Raw genomic sequence first — 20,384 nt, forward strand, 5'->3', positions numbered from 1 at the left:
GATGGTGATGAGTATGGTGTGATAAAGGAGCTTTCTGAAGGGCACAAGGATGGAGCCGCCTAGTAACAAAGACCCTCATTCAGTTTCCCCCCATTACCATTCTTGTGCTATTGCACAGGTATCTGTATCTTCCCAGGCCCTCCTGTGTTCTACACACCCTGGAATCCATTTTCTTGTCCAAAAAGGGGACATGACTTTTGGAATGATACTCCATCTGCACTCCTGTTGCCAGCTTCAGGATACCTCTGTATCTCTGGATACTTTTAAATGTTTCATGGTACCAGGCGCCCCTTAGATGCCCTCCTCTTCAGAGGAGCTCCCTGATCTACAGGGTCATCTGGAACCAGTTTCTGCTCTAATAAGGACCTAGCCCTGCAGTGCTCTTTTTGGGATTCTGCTGCTTCTTGGAGTACTGGACCCGGTTGCTACCCTGGTGCCCTTCCTGGCATCCCTATTATGGAATGCTCACCTTTCCTAAAGATGGCCAGTTCTTTTGCCCGCTGCAGTCAAACCCTTCTGAAGAATATAAGTTCTTCCACCTTAGAGCCCCTGCTGTTTCTCCATTTGGTAGTAACCCCCAGCTCTGCTGATCCTCCACTCAGTAGTAACCTCTAGCTCTGCTGATCCTCCACTCAGTAGTAACCTCTAGCTCTGCTGATCCTCCACTCGGTAGTAACCACCAGCTCTGCAGATCGCCCACTCGGTAGTAACCACCAGCTCTGCAGATCGCCCACTCGGTAGCAACCACCAGCTCTGCAGATCGCCCACTCGGTAGTAACCACCAGCTCTGCAGATCGCCCACTCGATAGTAACCACCAGCTCTGCTGATCGCCCACTCGGTAGCAACCACCAGCTCTGCTGATCCTCCTCTCTCACCTCCCTATATTGCTCCCGTGCTGTGACCACGCATGACATCTTCTAGTTTCTCCTGTTCCAGTCCTCCAGCCCCGCTGATGCTCTGCCACTAAGTTCTCTCTATACATCCCCTACTCACCTTCCTCTAGAGTGTTCCCATGTTGCACACCACGTGTGCCACCTGCTAGTTGCTCCATTCCATGTTAGTTGCTCTGCTCCAGTCCAGGCCCTGCTCACCTTCCTGCTGCTCCCCCCCTGCACACCAGATGTGACGTCTGCACCAGACACTGGCAGAATATATATACAGTACATGAACCCGAAGTGACTGCTGATGTCTTTCCAGTTCACTTGTTGGTTTCCCAGTGCATCCTGGGATATCTCATACCTGCAATACCTCCAAAACAAAGCAAAGCTAACTCCTGAATAAAAGCCTCTCAAATGCGGCAGGTGCTGTAAGCGAGCGTTGTCATAGACTTCTATGGAGGCTTTGGAGATGCTTTGAAGCACCAAAAATGTGACAAGGGGATTATTTTTGAAGCAAAGCAAACGCAACGTCTGTGAAAGTGTCTCAACCTCCAGTAGGCGGCGGTATAACTTGACTGTTTTTGAATACAAAAAGTATGAAAACGTTTTCTATTGTTGCCATTCTGTTGGTTTAGGATGAAGTAGAAGAGACGTATGTGAGGGATGATCAGCAATATACGGAGGAGGCTGGAATGACGAGGACATCCATAGAGGAGGACAATCCTACAGAGATGAGCACAGGTGAGCCGTAATACGTTCTTCTTTTATCTCCGCTCTGTTACTGCTCACTGATTGGTCCAGAGGAGGGCAGAAACGAAGCTATAGAAGCCTAGGCCTATTGTACTTGTCCTATGGTATGGTCTGAACTTCTTGTGTACCAGAGGTCACATGACCCAGTGCCTAGGCTTGTGGGTGTGTGAAGAGCATGGACCTCCCAGCCCCCATTGGTTCCTGCTCTTCTGACAAGGCTGTGTAAATGTAGAAGTGATCTGGGAGGACCAAAGAACCTTTGACTGAAGTGGGGGGAAAAGTCCCGGCTGGTTGGGACCTCCACAGGGAACATCTCCTCACTCATATCTACCTGATCCAGATGGGATCTTGATGGAAGTGAACTAACCCTCTCATATCTATTGATGATGTTTTTATATTTTTCCAGGACACGCCATGGAGAAACCCTCAAAGGATCGTCTCACTTTATCTCCAGGTTGTAGAATGGAAGATGAGGACATCACAGGAGATTGTGGAGGAGAAAAGACAATGATCTCCACCATGGATGGTGGACTTCACAGTGTGGATAGACCACGGAATCCCTCCGACTCTGAGCAACCTCGTACTGTGGGGGATGGGGCCAAGATTCAGGAGAAGACGTTTCCCTGTGCTGAGTGCGGGGCAAGTTTTAGCTCTGGTTTAGCTCTTTTTATACATCAGGGGTCTCACAAGCCGAGTAAACTTCTTACCTGTTCCGAGTGCGGGAAATATTTTCTACATAAATCACAATTGGTCAAACATCAGAGATGTCACACGGGCGAGAAGCCTTATCCCTGCCTTAAGTGCGGAAAACGTTTCACACAGAAATCATCGCTTGTTAAACATGAAAGATCTCACACCGGGGAGAAGCCGTATTCCTGCCCTGAGTGTGGGAAATGTTTCGCTCACAAGCCAGACATGGTTGATCATATAAGATGTCACACGAGTGTGCATCCCTATGTCTGCCCCGAATGCGGACAAATTTTTAGAAGGCAAACAGTTCTTGATGATCATATAAAATGTCACACAAGGGAGAAGCCGTATTCCTGCCCTAAGTGCGGGAAAGATTTCTCACGGAAATCAAGACTTGTTCTACATCAAAAATCACACACGAGGGAGAAGACATATTCCTGCTCTGAGTGCAGGAAATGTTTTGTAAGTGAAGAAGGACTTGTTTCACATCAGAGATCTCACACGGGGGTGATGCCGTATGGCTGCCTTGAGTGCGGCAAACGTTTCTCTGACAAGTCCAATTTTTACAGTCATCGGAGAGTGCACACAGGGGAGAAGCCGCATGCCTGCCCCGAGTGCGGAAAATGTTTTAGAAGGCAATCATTTCTTAATCATCATATAAAAATTCACACAGGGGAGAAGCCATATGACTGCTTAGAGTGCGGGAAACGTTTTTCACTAAAGCGTAGCCTTGTTGTGCATCAGAAGCGTCACACAGGGGAGAAGCCATATTGCTGTCCTGAATGTGGAAAAAGTTTTTCATGTAAGGCTCGTGCTAATAGACATCGTATTGTACACCATACGCCGAGACAGCCGCTTCCCTGTTCTGAGTGTGGGAAAAGTTATCTACAGGAAGCGGATCTTGTCAAACATAAAAAATCTCACGCAGGGGAGACGCCGTACTGCTGCCCTGAGTGCGGGAAATGTTACGCATGGAAATCAGAACTTGCTACACATCAGAAATCGCACATCAAGGAGAAGCCGCACTCCTGCCCTGAGTGCGGGGAATGTTTTGCAGATCAATCAGATCTTGCCAAACATCAGAATTCTCACAGCAGGGAGAGGCTGTACTCCTGGCCTGAGTGCGAGAAATGTTACGCATGGAAATCAGAACTTGCTACACATCAGAAATCGCACATCAAGGAGAAGCCGCACTCCTGCCCTGAGTGCGGGGAATGTTTTGCAGATCAATCAGATCTTGCCAAACATCAGAATTCTCACACCAGGCAGAGGCCGTACTCCTGCCCTGAGTGCGAGAAATGTTATGCATGGAAATCAGATCTTGATGCACATCAGAAGTTGCACATCAATGAGAAGCTATACTCCTGCCCTGAGTGCGGGAAATGTTTATCGTGTAAATCAGTCCTTGTCAAACATCAGAAATCTCACACGGGGGAGAAGCCGCACTCCTGCCCTGAGTGCGGGAAAAGTTTCTTGCGTAAGTCTAATCTTACCAGACATCAGAGAACCCACACAACCCTCAACTAGTATTAGTTTCCTCAGTGCGGGAAATGTCTTCTATATAAATCATATTTTGCTATACATCTTAATTTCTGTTATAAAACATTTCAAATAAAAATGTTGGGCGGTATGAAAACCTCCATATTGGAAAGTAGACACCCCAATCTCGTTTCATTTTATTTTTGCCACAATTTTTGTGAAATGTAAAAAACATGAAGGTGATTAGGAGGTTCAAACACAGAGCTTGGCAACTGTATGTGGGGTTGGTGCAGGGGTTTTTATCTACACGGCGAAAGTGTGCGGAGCTCTCCCAGTGCAAATACTGGTGTGTACAGGCGGAGGGGAAGGGGTTACGAATCCCCAACAAATGATTAGGGGGGGTTCAGATCCCTCCTCCTGGCACCCAAAGGTGGTTGCCTGAGCAGCCTTATGCTATGGGTCGTACACAAAGGGAGGAGGAGGGGTCAATGTGCAGGACAGGGGAGGTTAAGGGGTTAATATATGGTCATATAAAGAGACAGGCTGATAATCAGGTGTACAGATTGAGGGGGGTGAAAGGGTAAAAAAGAAAAAAAAAACATTGATACCAATTGCAGTACACTGCAAGGTACAGAGCCACTTGGATTGACTCGGTACCCTGCAAGGTACAGAGCCGCTCGGATTGACTCGGTACACTGCAAGGTACAGAGCCAATCAGAGCAACTCTGTACACTGCAGGGTACAGAGCCACTCAGATCGACTCGGTACACTGCAAGGTACAGAGCCACTCAGATTGAAAAGGTACAGAGCTATTTGGATCGACTCAGTACACTGCCTCCAGCCAGTGCAAAGATTGCCCCATGGTGCTTTACCCAGTGGTGGTTATAAATGTCATTGGGTAAAGAACGTTCTTCCAAGCCACCATTTAAAGATGTACCGTGGTAATAAAGGGGTTAGGACTTTTTATTCCACATAGGGTGTACCACAATGAAAGCTCAGCATGAAAACCCAAAGCCATTTTTCGTATAGCAAGTCGTATACTATGCCTGAATAATATTCACAATATCACTCAACTTTACAGATATTTTATAGGTTCAAAACGCACATTCCACCTGAAGCTGAGCACCATCCCAATCCGCTGCAGCCCGGGAATTCCCCACCCTACAGCCACAGATAACCAAGGGGCAGAGATGAGGGTGACATCATAGCCACGTGGTCATATCTGGTCAATGACAATCAAATATGACCATGTGGTATCAGCCAGCATCCCTGCTCCTTCGTGTGCTGATTGGGCAGGTGGCCTGCTTTCATACAGGGGCTCTCTGTGGGAAGACTTTGGGGTGATTGTGTGTAGACAAGTCCGATGTGACGAAAGTCCGTCAAAGTCTGACGGAATTCAGTCAGTCGAAAAGTCCGATGGTGTGTACACGGCGTTGGGGTATAGGATGGTGTTCCACTGGTATCAGGAACAGGTACTTGGCAATAGTGATGGCCGAACGGTTCGCCCGGCGGTCGTTTTGCAGTGAATTTCGGCTGTTCGCCGGACTATTGCCGCCGTTCGCCCGGCGGACTTCCGTGTTTACTGTGTAAAAGAACTTTGACCTATGATGACAGATCCATCATGGGGTACAGGACAGCCAATTGAGACATTACAGCACATGGACACTTGGACATTCCCCCTAACTTATAAATACACCCGATCCGGCGGCCATTTTACATTCTTTCTTCTGTCACTATAGGGAGAGGTTGCTGTGTGGAGCAGGGAGAGATTGCAGTGACCCAAATCGCTAGCTATTTGGTACACAAAAGTTCTTTTCAGGACTGATATAGGTGTTAGGTGTATATAGGTTTGCTGTGCTACTGATTGTTGCAGCAGCCTGAGTGTCTTTTATCAGTTTAGAGAAAGGGACAGGACGGTGTGTGCTGCAGGGACAGCCAGATTAGTCATTAGCTGTTACTATCAGGTCCACAAAAGTGCTATTTCAATTATTGTTCCAGTAGCCTCTGTTTTGTCAGTTTATATAGTGACAGGCAGGAAGCAGTGTGTCAGGCAGTGAGGGTCAGTTTAATCAGTAGCTGTTACTATTAGTTCCACAAAGGTTCTTTTCAGGACTGGTATCAGTGGTATGGTAATAGGCTTGTACACGTATAATATTATTTCTTCCAAATATAGAAAGAATATTATACTTTACTGCTGCCCTTCTGCTGCAGTCTGCTAATCATTCACAACCCACTTGTTCCACAAAGCTCCTTATAAGGACTGGTAACTTGGTCTGTCTAGGGTGCTACAGTACATAGGGTTGAGTGAGGTACAGTCTGCCATTCTATAAGGACTGGTATCGGTCCACAATACATAGGGTTGGGGTGCACTACTGCTGACCGCTGCCCTATACTGCAGCAGTCCTTCATCGGTATAGGGACTGACGTACAGTCTGCTAATCACTCACACACAACCTACTTGGTTCTCAAAGGTCCTTATAAGGACTGGTAAGGTATAGGGTACTACAGTACATAGGGTTGAGTGAGGTACAGTCTGCCATTCTATAAGGACTGGTATCGGTCCACAATACATAGGGTTGAGGTGCACTACTGCTGACCGCTGCCCTATACTACAGCAGTCCTTCATCGGTATAGGGACTGACGTACAGTCTGCTAATCACTCACACACAACCTACTTGGTCCACAAAGGTCCTTATAAGGACTGGTAAGGTATAGGGTACTACAGTACATAGGGTTGAGTGAGGTACAGTCTGCCATTCTATAAGGACTGGTATAGGTCCACAGTACATAGGGTTGAGGTGCACTACTGCTGACCGCTGCCCTATACTGCAGCAGTCCTTCATCGGTATAGGGACTGACGTACAGTCTGCTAATCACACACACAACCTACTTGGTCCACAAAAGTCCTTATAAGGACTGGTAACTTGGTCTGTCTAGGGTGCTACAGTACATAGGGTTGAGTGAGGTACAGTCTGCTATTCTATAAGGACTGGTATCGGTCCACAATACATAGGGTTGAGGTGTACTACTGCTGACCGCTGCCCTATACTGCAGCAGTCCTTCATCGGTATAGGGACTGAGAGTTTTGTCACAGGGTCATTTAAAAAATGACAGGCAGAGGAAGAGGCAGGCCCTTCCGCAGGGGTGGTAGGGGTAGGGCAGGAGCAACAGGCTTGAGCCAAAGTGAGAAGGTGCATTCAATTACTTTAAAGGACGCACCAGACTTGGTTGAGTGGCTCGCTCAGCCTTACTCTTCTGCACCCTCCTCATCCTCTCGATCTGCACCCTCTTCTTCACTCTCTGCTATGTGCACCCCCAAAGACACTACTACCAACAACAACACCACCACCACATACCTTCCGCTTGAGTCACAGGAATTATTTTCCGATCCATATCAAGAGGACATTTCTGATGCGCAGCCACTCTTGGTATTGGATCAGGAAGAGGAGGTAGCAACAACCGCTACTCAGCAGTCTGACGACAGTACCCAGATCAGCCCAAGGAGGAGGTTGGTCCCCGGTGTTGCTGCCTACTCCGAGATCTCTACTTATAGCAGTGGGGAAGGTGACGTTGATGATGACGTGTCTAGTGATGTCACGTGGGTGCCCACAAGAGAGGAAGAGGAGGGGAGTTCAGAGGGAGATATGGACCAGCAGATAGGGAGGAGAAGCAGGAATAACTTACATTGCACAGGAGGGACAAAGCAGACTGCAAATGTATCAGGAGCGAGTCATCGACCATGTACGGTCACATCTGGCGCTCCCAGGACACCGGCACATGGCTCCGCAGTGTGGGCTTTTTTTAACGTGTCCGCTGCTGACAATAGCGTTGCCATCTGCAATCTTTGCAGTCAACGCATTAGTCGCGGTAAGCCCAACACTCACCTAGGGACGACCGCCTTAAGAAGGCACATGGGCAGCCATCACCGAGCCGAGTGGGAGCAAAGGAACACACAAAGCCACACTCCAGGCTCTCACCGTCCAGCCTCGTCTTCTACTTATCCTTCTCCTCTCTCCTCACAATTGTCCTCCACTCCACCTTCCATCATGCAAAGCTCATGTTTTTCTGAAAAAAGGCAGGCTTCCGTGGGCCTAATGTTCGAGCGTAAAAAAATGATGACACCGGATAACCCTCTTGCCCAACGGTTGACGGCTGGCTTGTCAGAACTGATAGCCCGCCAACTACTGCCATATAAACTGGTGGACTCGGAGGCCTTTTGCAAATTTGTGGCCATTGGAACACCACAATGGAAGGTCCCAGGAAGGAAGTTTTTCTCAGAGAAGGGCATCCCAGAGCTATATGGCCATGTTCAGCGGCAAGTGAATGTATCTCTGGCACACAGTGTCGGTGCCAAGATACATCTGACCACAGACATGTGGTCTAGCAAACACGGACAGGGAAGGTATATCACTTTTACTGCCCACTGGGTGAACCTTCTGAGAGCAGTCAAGCATGTAACCCATGGCACCCGTGTAGATTTGGTTTTACCGCCACGGATTGCATGCAGGCCTGACTCTTCTTCTCCTCCTCCTCCTACTCCATCCTCCTCCCTCTCCTCCTCAGCTGACTCCTCCTTTTCCGCTGCTAGCGTCTCTTCCGCTGCGCCGCCCAAGCTCCCCAGAACCTATTCGACATGCCAGGTGAGACGTTGCCATGCCAACCTTCTATATGCTTGATAGGCTGCTCCAGCAGAAATGTGCAGTTAACGTCTACCTGTATGAACTCTGACGCATGCAGTGCTGTTGTCAGATCACTCTATCACGGTGCAGGTGTCATTGCTGTATGTCACGCTGCTGATGTCAGTGGTCTCTATCACGGTGCTGTTGTCAGATCACTCTATCACGGTGCAGGTGTCATTGCTGTATGTCACTCTGCTGGTGATCATCTCCTGCACCCTCTTCTTTGCCTACCCTGGTCCCTGACCTTCCCTCTCCTCCATTGCCTTCATGCTTACGGTGCAGGTGTCAGTGCTGTATATCACGGTGCTGATGTCAGTGCTCTCTGTCACGGTGCTGCTGTCAGTGCTGTATATCACAGTGCTGGTGTGAGTGCGTTATGTCACGCTGCTGATGTCAGTGCTCTCTGTCACGGTGCTGCTGTCAGTGCTGTATATCACGGTGCTGGTGTGAGTGCGTTATGTCACACTGCTGATGTCAGTGCTCTCTATCACGGTGCTGTTGTCAGATCACTCTATCACGGTGCAGGTGTCATTGCTGTATGTCACGCTGCTGATGTCAGTGGTCTCTATCACGGTGCTGTTGTCAGATGACTCTATCACGGTGCAGGTGTCATTGCTGTATGTCACGCTGCTGGTGATCATCTCCTGCACCCTCTTCTTTGCCTACCCTGGTCCCTGACCTTCCCTCTCCTCCATTGCCTTCATGCGCTCCACAGTCCTGAATTGTCACAACAATTTCCCATATAAAAAAAGAATGCTTGTAGTTGTCGATCCCAAATTCACCTCATACATGTGTTATGTCATTGGCCACGTGGGTGGTTGGACTATGTTTGCACAGCTATTAATTATTTTGTGGCTGCAAATTTGACCTGTAGGTTTGCGAAGTTCGCCTCCCTTTGGAGTCAATGGGGCCCGCCGCGAACGTTCCGGTTCGTGAACTATCGGCCGTGTTCACGAAACGTCCCGTCGGAAGTTCGTCCATCACTACTTGCCAATCATTTGTTGGTAACTGTTGTAGCCACCCTGCCATAGGCAGGAGTGCCTATTTATATGTAGTGGTGAATTAATAGTTCTGCTCTCAATTGAAATTCATTGGGAAAAATAGTTGTTTCTATTCTATTTGAAGTTTGAATTTCGGAAGGTGGCCATATTCTTTCTATTTTATTCTTATTCTTTATTGGATACATCCAAATCTCCAAATAATGAAAATTTTGTCCAAATTTTGATTAGGAACGAAACGAGACAAAAACGTGTCTCCTGGGCAAAGTCCTGGGTTTGAGGCCTAGCTTGTGTAGGCTGGGGAATTGAGGAGTCATGGGGGACCTCCCAGATGTCTTGAGGGCCAAAAAAAAAGCTTGGATCTCACTGGAGTATGATGTCTTCTCCCAAGGGTGTTGGAAGCTGATTGAATGACTTACAGTCGAGAATGCCAGGTCAGCTTCAAGGTTTTCTATCTGGGAAGACTGTAGGCACTTTTGTTTTGGCCTTTTCTGGAGTTTTCTTGATCATGGGTATCCTGTACCCCTTACCCTCCCATCTGTACACACTTTGGGGGTCAGTTGGTGCTACACTGTTTACTCCCATGCTTTTTTTTATTTATTTATTTTTAATCGATGACTTTCAATGACTGTTCTCTGTATTATGGGAGCCGACAATTCATTATAGCCGCGAGTGCTTTTAAATGACTTTTTTTTCCTGCAGAAATGACAATTTGTGCAGGGACAGTTCTAAGCACGGGAAACTTAATTACGAAATTTAAAGGAATATTACACTTTTATTGATTCACTTTAATCATTATTAAAATCACTGCTCCCGAAAAAACTTCAGTTTTTAAAACTTTTTTTTTTGCATTGATACATGTCCCCTGGGACACGACCCAGGTCCCCAAACACTTTTTAGGACAGTAACTTGCATGTTAGCCTTTAAAATTAGCACTTTGGATTTCCCCCATAGACTTGTACAGGGTGCTCCATGGCTTTTTGAATTTGCCACGAACACCCCAAATTGTTCACTGTACGCCAAAGAGGCGAACACGCAATGTTCGAGTTGAACATGAGTTTGACTCAAACTCGAAGCTCATCCCTACTAGCCAACAAGTGGAGAGACATTGTAGTCATTGTAACATTAAGGGCAATTCCCCGACTTAAAGATGAGCTGTAGCTGTAATAAAATAGAGAGTTCCTCTGAAAAGTGCTGTCCCGTGTCACTACACACTTTAGCTTGATGTATGTTGCATTAGGAGGGACACTGCTGAGCCCGCCCTACTCCACCAGTCCAGCGTACCTCTGTTACCTCACTCTCTATAACAGAATGGGGTCCCGCTGTGCACCTAGCAGGGACCTCATGCATTGTTAACTCATTCAATCTCGTACTCATGTGACCAGGTCCTGGATCTCCGTAACGTGGGTTCAGCTCCAGTTGCTCCTGGAAACTGACTGCTAGGGAGGGAGCCAGAACATCGACCCCCTCGCTACCTGAGGACCCGTCACCTTTACCAGGCGCCACACCTAATGACTTGTACTAGTGCCTGGTTGGTGCTACACTGCTTCTCTAGCTTGACTTGCCAAGTAGACCTTTTGTAGTAGCTGAGCTTCATACCCCACATGTGCTTTACAGACCCCGGTTCTTTTGATACTTCAGAAACAAATTTCACCCCTTTAAATAACTTCAGAGCAGGCTCAGAAAAAAGCTGATACAACTTTACTGAAAAGCTTCATAGTACAGTCCAACATGAACAGTAGTGTCGTAACGTCCCTAACTACTTCTAACTGGCTGCCCAGGTGTACCTCAGAAAGGTAGTAGTCCATTATGGTGTTCTCCATGTCTTGGTTGTTCTGCAGAACCTCTGGTGCCTCTGATGGACTGCAAAACACAGCAGCTACAGTATGTCCTTTCCAATGTGGCCCATCTGAACAGAGAGAGAGTGAGCCAGAGAGCTCGAACCCAACCTTCTCCCATATTCATACCGCTGGTGAGTAGGCAGGATCCAAAAAGCCCGGAAACGGAAGCACCAACACAATAACTCTTCCCCTACCTCAGCCAGCCTAGGCCAGCCACTATCAGATGCACCTGTAGGCAACTTGCCTACCATCACTGATTGGTTACTAGTGGTGGATTCAGGGGTAGGGATGGCCTTGCGGTTCGCCCGGCGGTCGGTTTACAGCAAATTTTGCTCGTTCACGATTTGCCAAACCGGCGGACTTCTGGCGCTGTTCGCGTGGTGGACATATGCATTTACATTGTGAGGAACGTTGACCCATGATGACACATCCATCATGGGGTACAGGAAAGCCAATTGAGACATTTAAGCACATGGACAATTGGACATACCCCCTACCTTATAAATAGACCTGATCTGGCGGCCATTTTACATTCTGTCTTTTGTCAGTGTAGGGACAGGACACTGTGTGGAGCAGGGACAGTCAGTTTAATCACTAGCTATTACTATTAGGTCCACAAAAGTCCTTTTAAGGACTGGTATAGGTGTAAAGTATATAGGGTTCTGGTGCACTGCTGCTGACTGCTGTGCTGCTGAGTGCACTGCTGACCGATTCTGCAGCTGTCTTTTGTCAGCGTAGGGAAAGGACGCTGTGTGGAGCAGGGACAGTCAGTTTAATCACTAGCTATTACTATTAGGTCCACAAAGGTCCTTTTAAGGACTGGTATAGGTGTACAGTATATAGGGTTGTACTCTACATGTATAATATACTTTCTTTCAAATATACAAAGTATATTATGGTGGACTGCTGTGCTGCTGAGTGCTGACCGATTCTGCTGCTGTCTTTTATCAGTGTAGGGACTGAGGGACAATTTGGTGTTTGGAGCAGGGGCAGTCTGCAGATCACTAGCTACTAGGTCCACAAAGGTCCTTTTAAGGACTGGTATAGGTGTACATTATATAGGGTTGTACACGTATAATATACTTTCTTTCAAATATAAAAAGCATATTATAGTGCACTGCTGTGCTGCTGACCGATTCTGCAGCTGTTGTTTCTCAGTGTAGGGAAGGGACAGTTTGGTGTTTGGAGCAGGGACAGTCTGCAGTTCACTAGCTACTAGCTAGCTACTATTAGGTCCACAAAGGTCCTTTTAAGGACTGGTATAGGTGTACTATTTGTGTGCAGTATATAGGGGTGTAATACACGTATAAAATACTGCAAATATAGAAATCATAGTATAGTGCATTTCTACTGTGCAGCATTGTGACTGCTGAGCGGTTCTGCAGCGATACTACAAAGAGTGATCAACGCAATTTAAAAAAGTATTATAACTGGTGTGATAGACCAGTGCCCCCCCCCCAAAACGACCAATTGAAGTGGGGTATTGTATACCTTCTTCCACATACATACTGCACTTCTCTAGAGACTTTTGTCACAGGGTCATTTAAAAAAATGACAGGCAGAGGAAGAGGCGGGCCCTTCTGCAGGGGTGGTAGGGGTAGGGCAGGAGCAACAGGCTTGAGCCAAAGTGGGAAATTGCAGAAGGTGCGTTCGAGTATGTCAAAGGACGCACCAGACTTGGTTGAGTGGCTCACTCAGCCTTACTCTTCTGCACCCTCCTCATCCTCTCGATCTGCACCCTCTTCTTCACTCTCTGCTGTGTGCACCCCCAAAGACACTACCACCAACACCACCACCATATACTCTCAGCTTGAGTCACAGGAATTATTTTCCGATCCATCACAAGACACTGCCGATGCGCAGCCACTCTTGGCATTAGATCAGGAAGAGGAGGTAGCAACAACCGCCACTCAGCAGTCTGACAACAGTACCCAGACCCAGACCAGCAGATGGAGGAAGGAGGAGAAGCAGGCGGAACTTAGATTGCACAGGAGGGACAAAGCCGACTGCTAATGTATCAGGAACGAGGCATCAGCCATCTACGGTCACATCTGGCGCTCCCAGGATGCTGGCACATGGCTCCGCAGTGTGAGCTTTTTTAATGTGTCCGCTGCTGACAATAGCGTTGCCATCTGCAATCTTTGCAGTCAACGCATAAGTCGCGGTAAGCCCAACACTCACCTAGGGACGACCGCCTTAAGAAGGCACATGAGCTGCCATCACCGAGCCCAGTGGGAGCAACGGAACCCACAAAGCCACACTCCAGGCCCTCACCATCCAGCCTCGTCTTCTACTTCTCCTTCTCCTTTCTCCTCACAATTGTCCTCCCCTCCACCCTCCATCATGCCGTCCTCACGTTTTTTTGGAAAAAGGCAGGCTTCCATGGGCCAAATGTTCGAGCGTAAAAAAATGATGACGCCGGATAACCCCCTTGCCCAACAGTTGATGGCTGGCTTGTCAGAACTGATAGCCCGCCAACTACTGCCATATAAACTGGTGGACTCGGGGGCCTTTCGGAAATTTGTGACCATTGGAACACCACAATGAAAGGTCCCAGGAAGGAAGTATTTCTCACAGAAGGGCATCCCAGAGCTATATGGCCATGTTCAGCGGCAAGTGAATGTATCTCTGGCATGCGGTATCGGTGCCAAGATACATCTGACCACTGACACGTGGTCTAGCAAACACGGGCAGGGAAGGTATATCACTTTTACTGCCCACTGGGTGAACCTTCTGATGGCCGTCAAGCATGTAACCCATGGCACCCGTGTAGATTTGGTTTTACCGCCATGGATTGCATGCAGGCCTGGCTCTTCTTCACCTCCTCCTACTCCATCCTCCTCGGCTGACTCCTCCTTTTCAGCTGCTAGTGTCTCTTCTGCCGCACCGCCCAAGACCCCCAGAACCTATTCGACATGCCAGGTGAGACGTTGCCATGCTGTGCTGCGTCTGTTGTGCCTGGAAGCCAAGATCCACACTGGCCCTGCACTCTTTTCAGCTTTGCGTTCACAGGCAGATCAGTGGCTAACACCGCTCAATTTGACAGTTGGTTAAGTGGTGTGTGACAACGGTGCCAATCTGCTTAGCGCATTGAAACAGGGCAAAATTACACACGTGCCATGCATGGCACATGTCTTAAACTTGATTGTGCAGCGATTCGTTGTCAAATACCCTGGGGTCCAGGACATCTTGCGGCAGGCAAGGAAAATCTCAGCCCATTTCAGAAGATCTTACACGGCCATGGCTCGCCTTGCTGACATTCAGCGGCGACACGATCTGAGACGTCTTATTTGCGATTGCCCGGCGCGATGAAACTCAACCTTCTATATGCTTGATAGGCTGCTCCAGCAGAAATGTGCAGTTAACGACTACCTGTATGAACTCTGCGGCAGAACAGGTTCTGGTAAGCTTGGTTTTTTTCACTGCGCCAGTGGCTGCTCATGTGCGACGCATGCAGACTTCTGCGCCCATTTGAGGAGATTACCAAACTGGTAAGTCACAGCCGTGGCGACATCAGTGACATTGTAACTTATGCCTTCTTTATGGAGCGTGCATTGCGTCGTGTCATTGGTCAAGCCGTGGAGGAGCAGGAGCAGGAAGATGAGGAAGTCGCAATGCTGGATGAATTCCCAGGGGGGGCTACTCTATCTGAGACAAGTCAACAACAGGAGTCTGAAGAGGAGTCAGAGGAGGATGGTGCCGGGCGGATGAGGAGGAGCAAGAAGAGCATGATTTAAACCTTTCTGGGATCCCTGTTGTTGTCCGTGGATGGGGAGAGGAGAACGAGGAGGACGACATTATCCCGGATGATGAGCAGGAGCCAGGCCACCACACCGCTTCCAGTTTAGTGCAAATGGGGGCCTTCATGCTCCAGTGTTTTAACAGGGACCCCCGTATAAAAAGCATAAAGGTCAAGGACCAGTACTGGGTGGCAACGTACTTAGACCCCCGGTACAAACATAAAATAGTGGAAATGTTACCACCATCACAGAGGGCTGTCAGAATGGAGTACTTTCAAGCCTTGCTTCGAGAAATGTTGCATTCTGCTTTTGCGTGCCCTGGCAGAGAAGGAATTCCCACTCCCAGAGAAATAGTTGCGGGTACCAATCCAACAGCGCCTGCAAGAAGAGGGCGGTTTGCAGATGTGTTGGTGACTTCTGATGAGGTCATTCTTTCAGCCGACCCATCGACAGGTCTCATCCGGATCCAGCATTAGGGAACGCCTAGACCGACAGGTGTCCGACTACATCAGGTTAACGGCCGATGTGGACGCTCTGAGGAGTGATGAACCCCTGGACTACTGGGTGGGCAGGCTTGACCTCTGGCCAGAGCTTGCCCAATTTGCAGTGGAACTGTTGGCTTGCCCCTTGTCCAGTGTCCTGTCCGAAAGGACGTTCAGCGCAGCAGGGGGGATCGTGACCGATAAGCTTACTCGCCTAGCTCACAACAATGTTGACTACCTCACATTTATAAAAATGAATGAGGCATGGGTCTCGGAGGAATTCAACACATGTGACAAGTAGACCATGTATATACATAACTATAAACGATTTATTTAATCGAGCACACGGACCTTTTTTCTACCTTTGGCTCACTTCCTTGTACAAAAAAAGCACACCGTACTATATGCCCGTACCAGGGCAGGACTTAGGGTGGTGGGGGCCCCTGGGCTTGAGTCACTTTCAGGCCCCACCTTCTATACATTACTGTATTTATCAGCGTATAACATGCACCAGTAAATAACACGCACCCCAAGTTGGAGGGAAGTTTAAGGGAAAAAAACCTACATTTAAATGCCCATCAATGCAGCCTTATCAGTGTCCATCTGCAGCCTTGTCCAGTGTCATTGCAGCCTTGTCATTGCAGTCTTGAAGTTTAAAAATGGCGCCGCCGAGATACAGAGTCCTGTGTATCTTGGCGGCTCTCTGGTCCTCTCGGCGGCTCTGGGGTCCTCCCGGCGGCTCTCGGGTCCTCTCGCAGTCCCGAGCGGAGTCGAGAGTAGCCGAGAGTACTTGACTCTGCTGACAGTCACGCCCAGTCCCTGTGTTATGTCCATCATAGGGCGGGACTGTGAGCGGAGCCGAGCCGAGTACACTTGGCTATGTAACTTGGCGGGGCCCCCTATTGGGGGGGGACCCATGGGCTTGACCCCAGTCAAGCCCAATGGTAATTCCTGCCCTGGCCCGTACCCTCCTGTTTGAAGAGGTTGAGCAATGTCATATTTTTGGGTCCCGCGGCAAGTTGCTGGTATCAGTGCTGGTGTCAGTGCTCTCTATCTCGGTGCTGGTGTGGTGTCAGTGCTCTCTCTATCACGGTGCTGGTGTGGTGTCAGTGCTCTCTCTCTATGTCGGTGCTGGTGTCAGTGCTCTCTATCATGGTGCTGGTGTCAGTGCTCAGTCTCTATCGCGGTGCTGGTGTCAGTGCTCTCTATTTCAGTGCTGGTGTCAGTGCTCAGTCTCTATCGCGGTGCTGGTGTCAGTGAGGGAGATAGCAGCGGAGAAGCCAATCAGCAGGCAGTGTCAGCACCATGGCTGAGGATCAGCACTGGACTGGCACCTCCACCGTGGAGCCCTGCATAGGTGGGGGTAAGGGCCAGGCAGAGGGAGGGGTTTAAGCACAGGTTGGCACACTGGGACACTGGCACAGGACTGCACTGCCCTGGCTATGGCACTGATCATTTCCTGCACCCCCTTCATAGCCTGGCCTGACCTTGCCTCTCCTCCATGGCCTTCATGCTCTCCTGAATTGTCAAAATTTCACAGATAAACAAAGAATGCTTGTCGTTGTCGATCCCAGATTCACTTAATAATTTTGTTATGTCAGTGTCCATGTTGTGGGACTATGTGTGCACAGCTAGTAAGTATTTTGTGGCTGAAAATATGACCTGGAGGTTTTTAAGGTTCACCTGCCATTAACGTCAACAGGGTCCGCGGTTCGCGTTTGCGAAATGTCCCATGAGAAGTTCGTCCATCACTGTTCAGGGGTATCACAAGTTTTGCAAAGCAAAATGGAAAGAGTTTTTGTCATGGTAGAGAGTTCTTTTCAAGCACCATTTGCCTATGTGACAAATGAAAGGCTAACTACAACATGAATTTAGAAAATTGATCGACTCTCATGGTTTGGCGTATGAATTGCCATCATCCCTTACAAATTTAAAGAAGAAAAACCTAGAAAATTGGATTTTTAAGGCAATTAAACAAAAAATATATATCGAAAAATAAAAAGTATCATTTTATTAATACACAAATTTTATGAGATTCTTATGGAAGGAACCACAGCAGACTACAACATGAATTTGGCAAACTTATCACTGCAAAATCAACTGAACCAAAATCCCTCTGCTCAGCCCTAGCAAAAATAATACTCCTTGGTCGAAATGGAGGTGACCCCAAGCATAAGAATATACAGTATATATACACACACAGCACAAGACCATATTCATACTACGAGACGTTTCTATGGGCTGCAGTTCCTCTGGCCTCCACAAGATGGTGATCTCACGTCTACCGAGACAGGAAGTCTCTATGGAAAACAGGAAGTGATGTCAGGTACTGACAGGAAGTATTCAAATACACAGGAAGTTCTGAGCGAGAGGCGAGGTAGGAAGAAGCAAGGGGAAGACATTGCCGGAACTGGCAGCAGAGGAGGTAATAAGATATTATTTGACCATAACTCCCATCATTGTCCATTATTAGAACCAAACTACTCTGTCTTGTGTTGGCCTTTAAATGCCCTCTTTTCAGTCTGATGTACACACAGACGAATCTAAATTCTATTTATCTGCCCAAAATGTTTCTATCGCTTGCAGTATTTCCTCAGATTTCAGATTATTTCACGTAGTTAACCAAAAAATACTTGTATACATGAAAAGTTTGACCAAACCCAAATAAAAGTTTTCCCAGTAAAGATAATTTTTTACCTCTGTGAATGGCCCTCCGATGCCGGCTGAAGTCTTCTTCAGAAACCATCACGACCGGGGAGTGCCGATCTCCTGGTCCACTCCAAAGATGGACAGAGCTGATTTCTAATATTCTCCCACTATTGGTTGTGCATTACCGTTTGCATTCTAATATTGTAAAATTAATACATTCCAGATAATCCTCCACTATTCATCTACAGAGAAACCCACATAGATCACATGAATGAGGATGGAGGAGGACCAGAGTCACATGACTGAGAAGATACTAAACCTCACCCTGGAGATCATCTACCTGCTGACCGGAGAGGTGAGGAGGATTCTGGGAGGTCACATGACATCACTCTTATCTCTATTAATAAAACACAGACCTGACCGGAGAGGTGAGGAGGATTCTGGGATTCTAACATGATATTCCTATTGGTTCCCCAATACAGAGATTTCCTCTTGTGAAGTCCGGTGATCATATGACCATCACAGTGCCTCCATGTGACTCCCTAAAACCTGAGAGACACAACATGGAGAAGATTCTAGAAGTCACCAAGAAGATGATGGAGCTGCTGACAGGAGAGGTGAGGAGGATTCTGGGAATTCTGGGACATTATCCAGTAACAGACAAGGGATGTGTCTGGATGGTGACTGTATCATTGTGTGTGTCAGGTTCCTATAAGGTGTCAGGATGTCACTGTCTATTTCTCCATGGAGGAGTGGGAGTATTTAGAGGGACACAAGGATCTCTACAAGGACGTCATGGACACACATGAAGAGAATAACAACGTACAACACGATCAGGTAGATAATGAACCATTATCTGTAGTTATGATTTTTATTAAAGCATATGTGTCACAATAAATGTTGCCTTATATATCATGAATGAAAACATCAAGGATATAAATATCAGTATTCAAGAAAAGTATGAAGAGGAGGAAGATGGTGTGGTGGAGGAATCTTCAGATGGACACAAGGATATGATGGATCCACCTAGTAACATAAACCCACCAGAGAGATGTCCCCGTCCTCTGTATTCTCAGGATTCCACACAGGAAGGTCACACCATCCCCCACCATCATCAGGTAGATGAAGAACAATTATTGGTAGTTATGATTGATACATAAGCTTGTTTATTAAAATTAATTTCCTATTGTATATTTAGAGTGGAAACCTCAGAGAAGATGATCTTGTTAAAGAAGAAGATATAGAGGGGGATGAGAAGGATGGTGGGACGACAGAGATTTTGGAAGGACACAAGGATGTCGCAATTGAACCACCTAATACCAGGAACCCACCAGAGAGATGTCCCAGTCCTCTGTATTCCCAGGATTCCACACAGGAAGGTCACACCATCCCCCACCATCATCAGGTAGATGAGGAACAATCACTGATAGTATCATTAGGATCTGTACATTATCTGCATTGTTACCATTGATGTGATTATTTTATTATATGTTTAGAGTGGAAACCTGAGAGATTCTAAAGTTGATGCTCAAGAAGAGTTTAAAATGGTGGATGAGCAGTATAGAGCGATGAAGGAGTTTTTTGAAGGAAACGTGGATCTGTATAAGGATGTCATGATGGGGCCACATAATACCAGAAACCCACCAGAGAGATGCTCCAGTCCTCCTCTGTATTCCCGGGATTCCACACAGGAAGGTCACACCATCCCCCACCATCATCAGGTAGATGAGGAACAATCACTGATAGTATCATTAGGATCTGCACATTATCTGCATTGTTACCATTGATGTCATTTTTATTATATATTCAGAGTGGAGACCTGAGAGATTCTACAGTTGATGTTAACGAAGAGATGAAAGAGGAGGATGATGAGGACGGGGTGATTGAGGAAGTTAACAAAGATCTGTACCAGGACACCCCGGTGGAGTCGTCCAGCCACAGAGACCCACCAGAGAGACCAAAACATTCCACACAGGAAGATCACAGCTACGCAAGGCCTTATCAGGTAGATTATGAATGATATTTGGTGGTTATGATTTATACACAAGCATGTTTCCTACAATGAATGTTGTAGAAGATCCAGACCACTGTGTGCTTGAAAACATCATGTGAGTCTATTGAACCCATATATGTGGAAAAAAGAGGAAAGTGCTAAATGGTTTACGTTTCAGGATATGTGTGTGTGTGTAATATATAT

At 47.4% G+C, this 20,384-nt stretch overlaps 2 protein-coding genes across 5 annotated transcripts in view; both read left to right on the forward strand.

Annotated features, from left to right (window-relative positions):
* Window positions 1-20,384, forward strand: part of LOC143955567 (uncharacterized) — a 50,671-nt gene that overhangs the window by 15,447 nt on the left and 14,840 nt on the right. Inside the window, exons 1-8 of one of the 4 annotated variants that reach the window (XM_077465643.1) lie at window positions 13,550-17,963; window positions 18,436-18,542; window positions 18,670-18,804; window positions 18,893-19,024; window positions 19,120-19,305; window positions 19,386-19,592; window positions 19,684-19,908; window positions 19,998-20,192. In XM_077465643.1, the coding sequence (XP_077321769.1) occupies window positions 18,459-18,542; window positions 18,670-18,804; window positions 18,893-19,024; window positions 19,120-19,305; window positions 19,386-19,592; window positions 19,684-19,908; window positions 19,998-20,192 (1,164 nt within the window). In that variant the 5' untranslated portion in view covers window positions 13,550-17,963; window positions 18,436-18,458. The other 3 variants (XM_077465641.1, XM_077465644.1, XM_077465642.1) reach the window with 3 other exon arrangements.
* Window positions 1,681-3,973, forward strand: LOC143955692 (uncharacterized). Its single transcript, XM_077465803.1, has one exon. It carries the CDS (start codon window positions 2,044-2,046, stop codon window positions 3,844-3,846), a length of 1,803 nt encoding a protein of 600 aa, XP_077321929.1. The 5' UTR covers window positions 1,681-2,043; the 3' UTR covers window positions 3,847-3,973.

The sequence above is a fragment of the Lithobates pipiens genome, unplaced genomic scaffold (assembly GCF_037356315.1).
Source record: "Lithobates pipiens isolate NorthernLeopardFrog02 unplaced genomic scaffold, aLitPip1_a1.2 Scaffold_35, whole genome shotgun sequence".
NCBI classification, from domain to species: domain Eukaryota; kingdom Metazoa; phylum Chordata; class Amphibia; order Anura; family Ranidae; genus Lithobates; species Lithobates pipiens.

Excerpts from the sequence above, each read along its gene's own strand:
- LOC143955692 (XM_077465803.1), top strand. The coding sequence starts at position 2,044 with ATGGAGAAACCCTCAAAGGATCGTCTCACTTTATCTCCAGGTTGTAGA.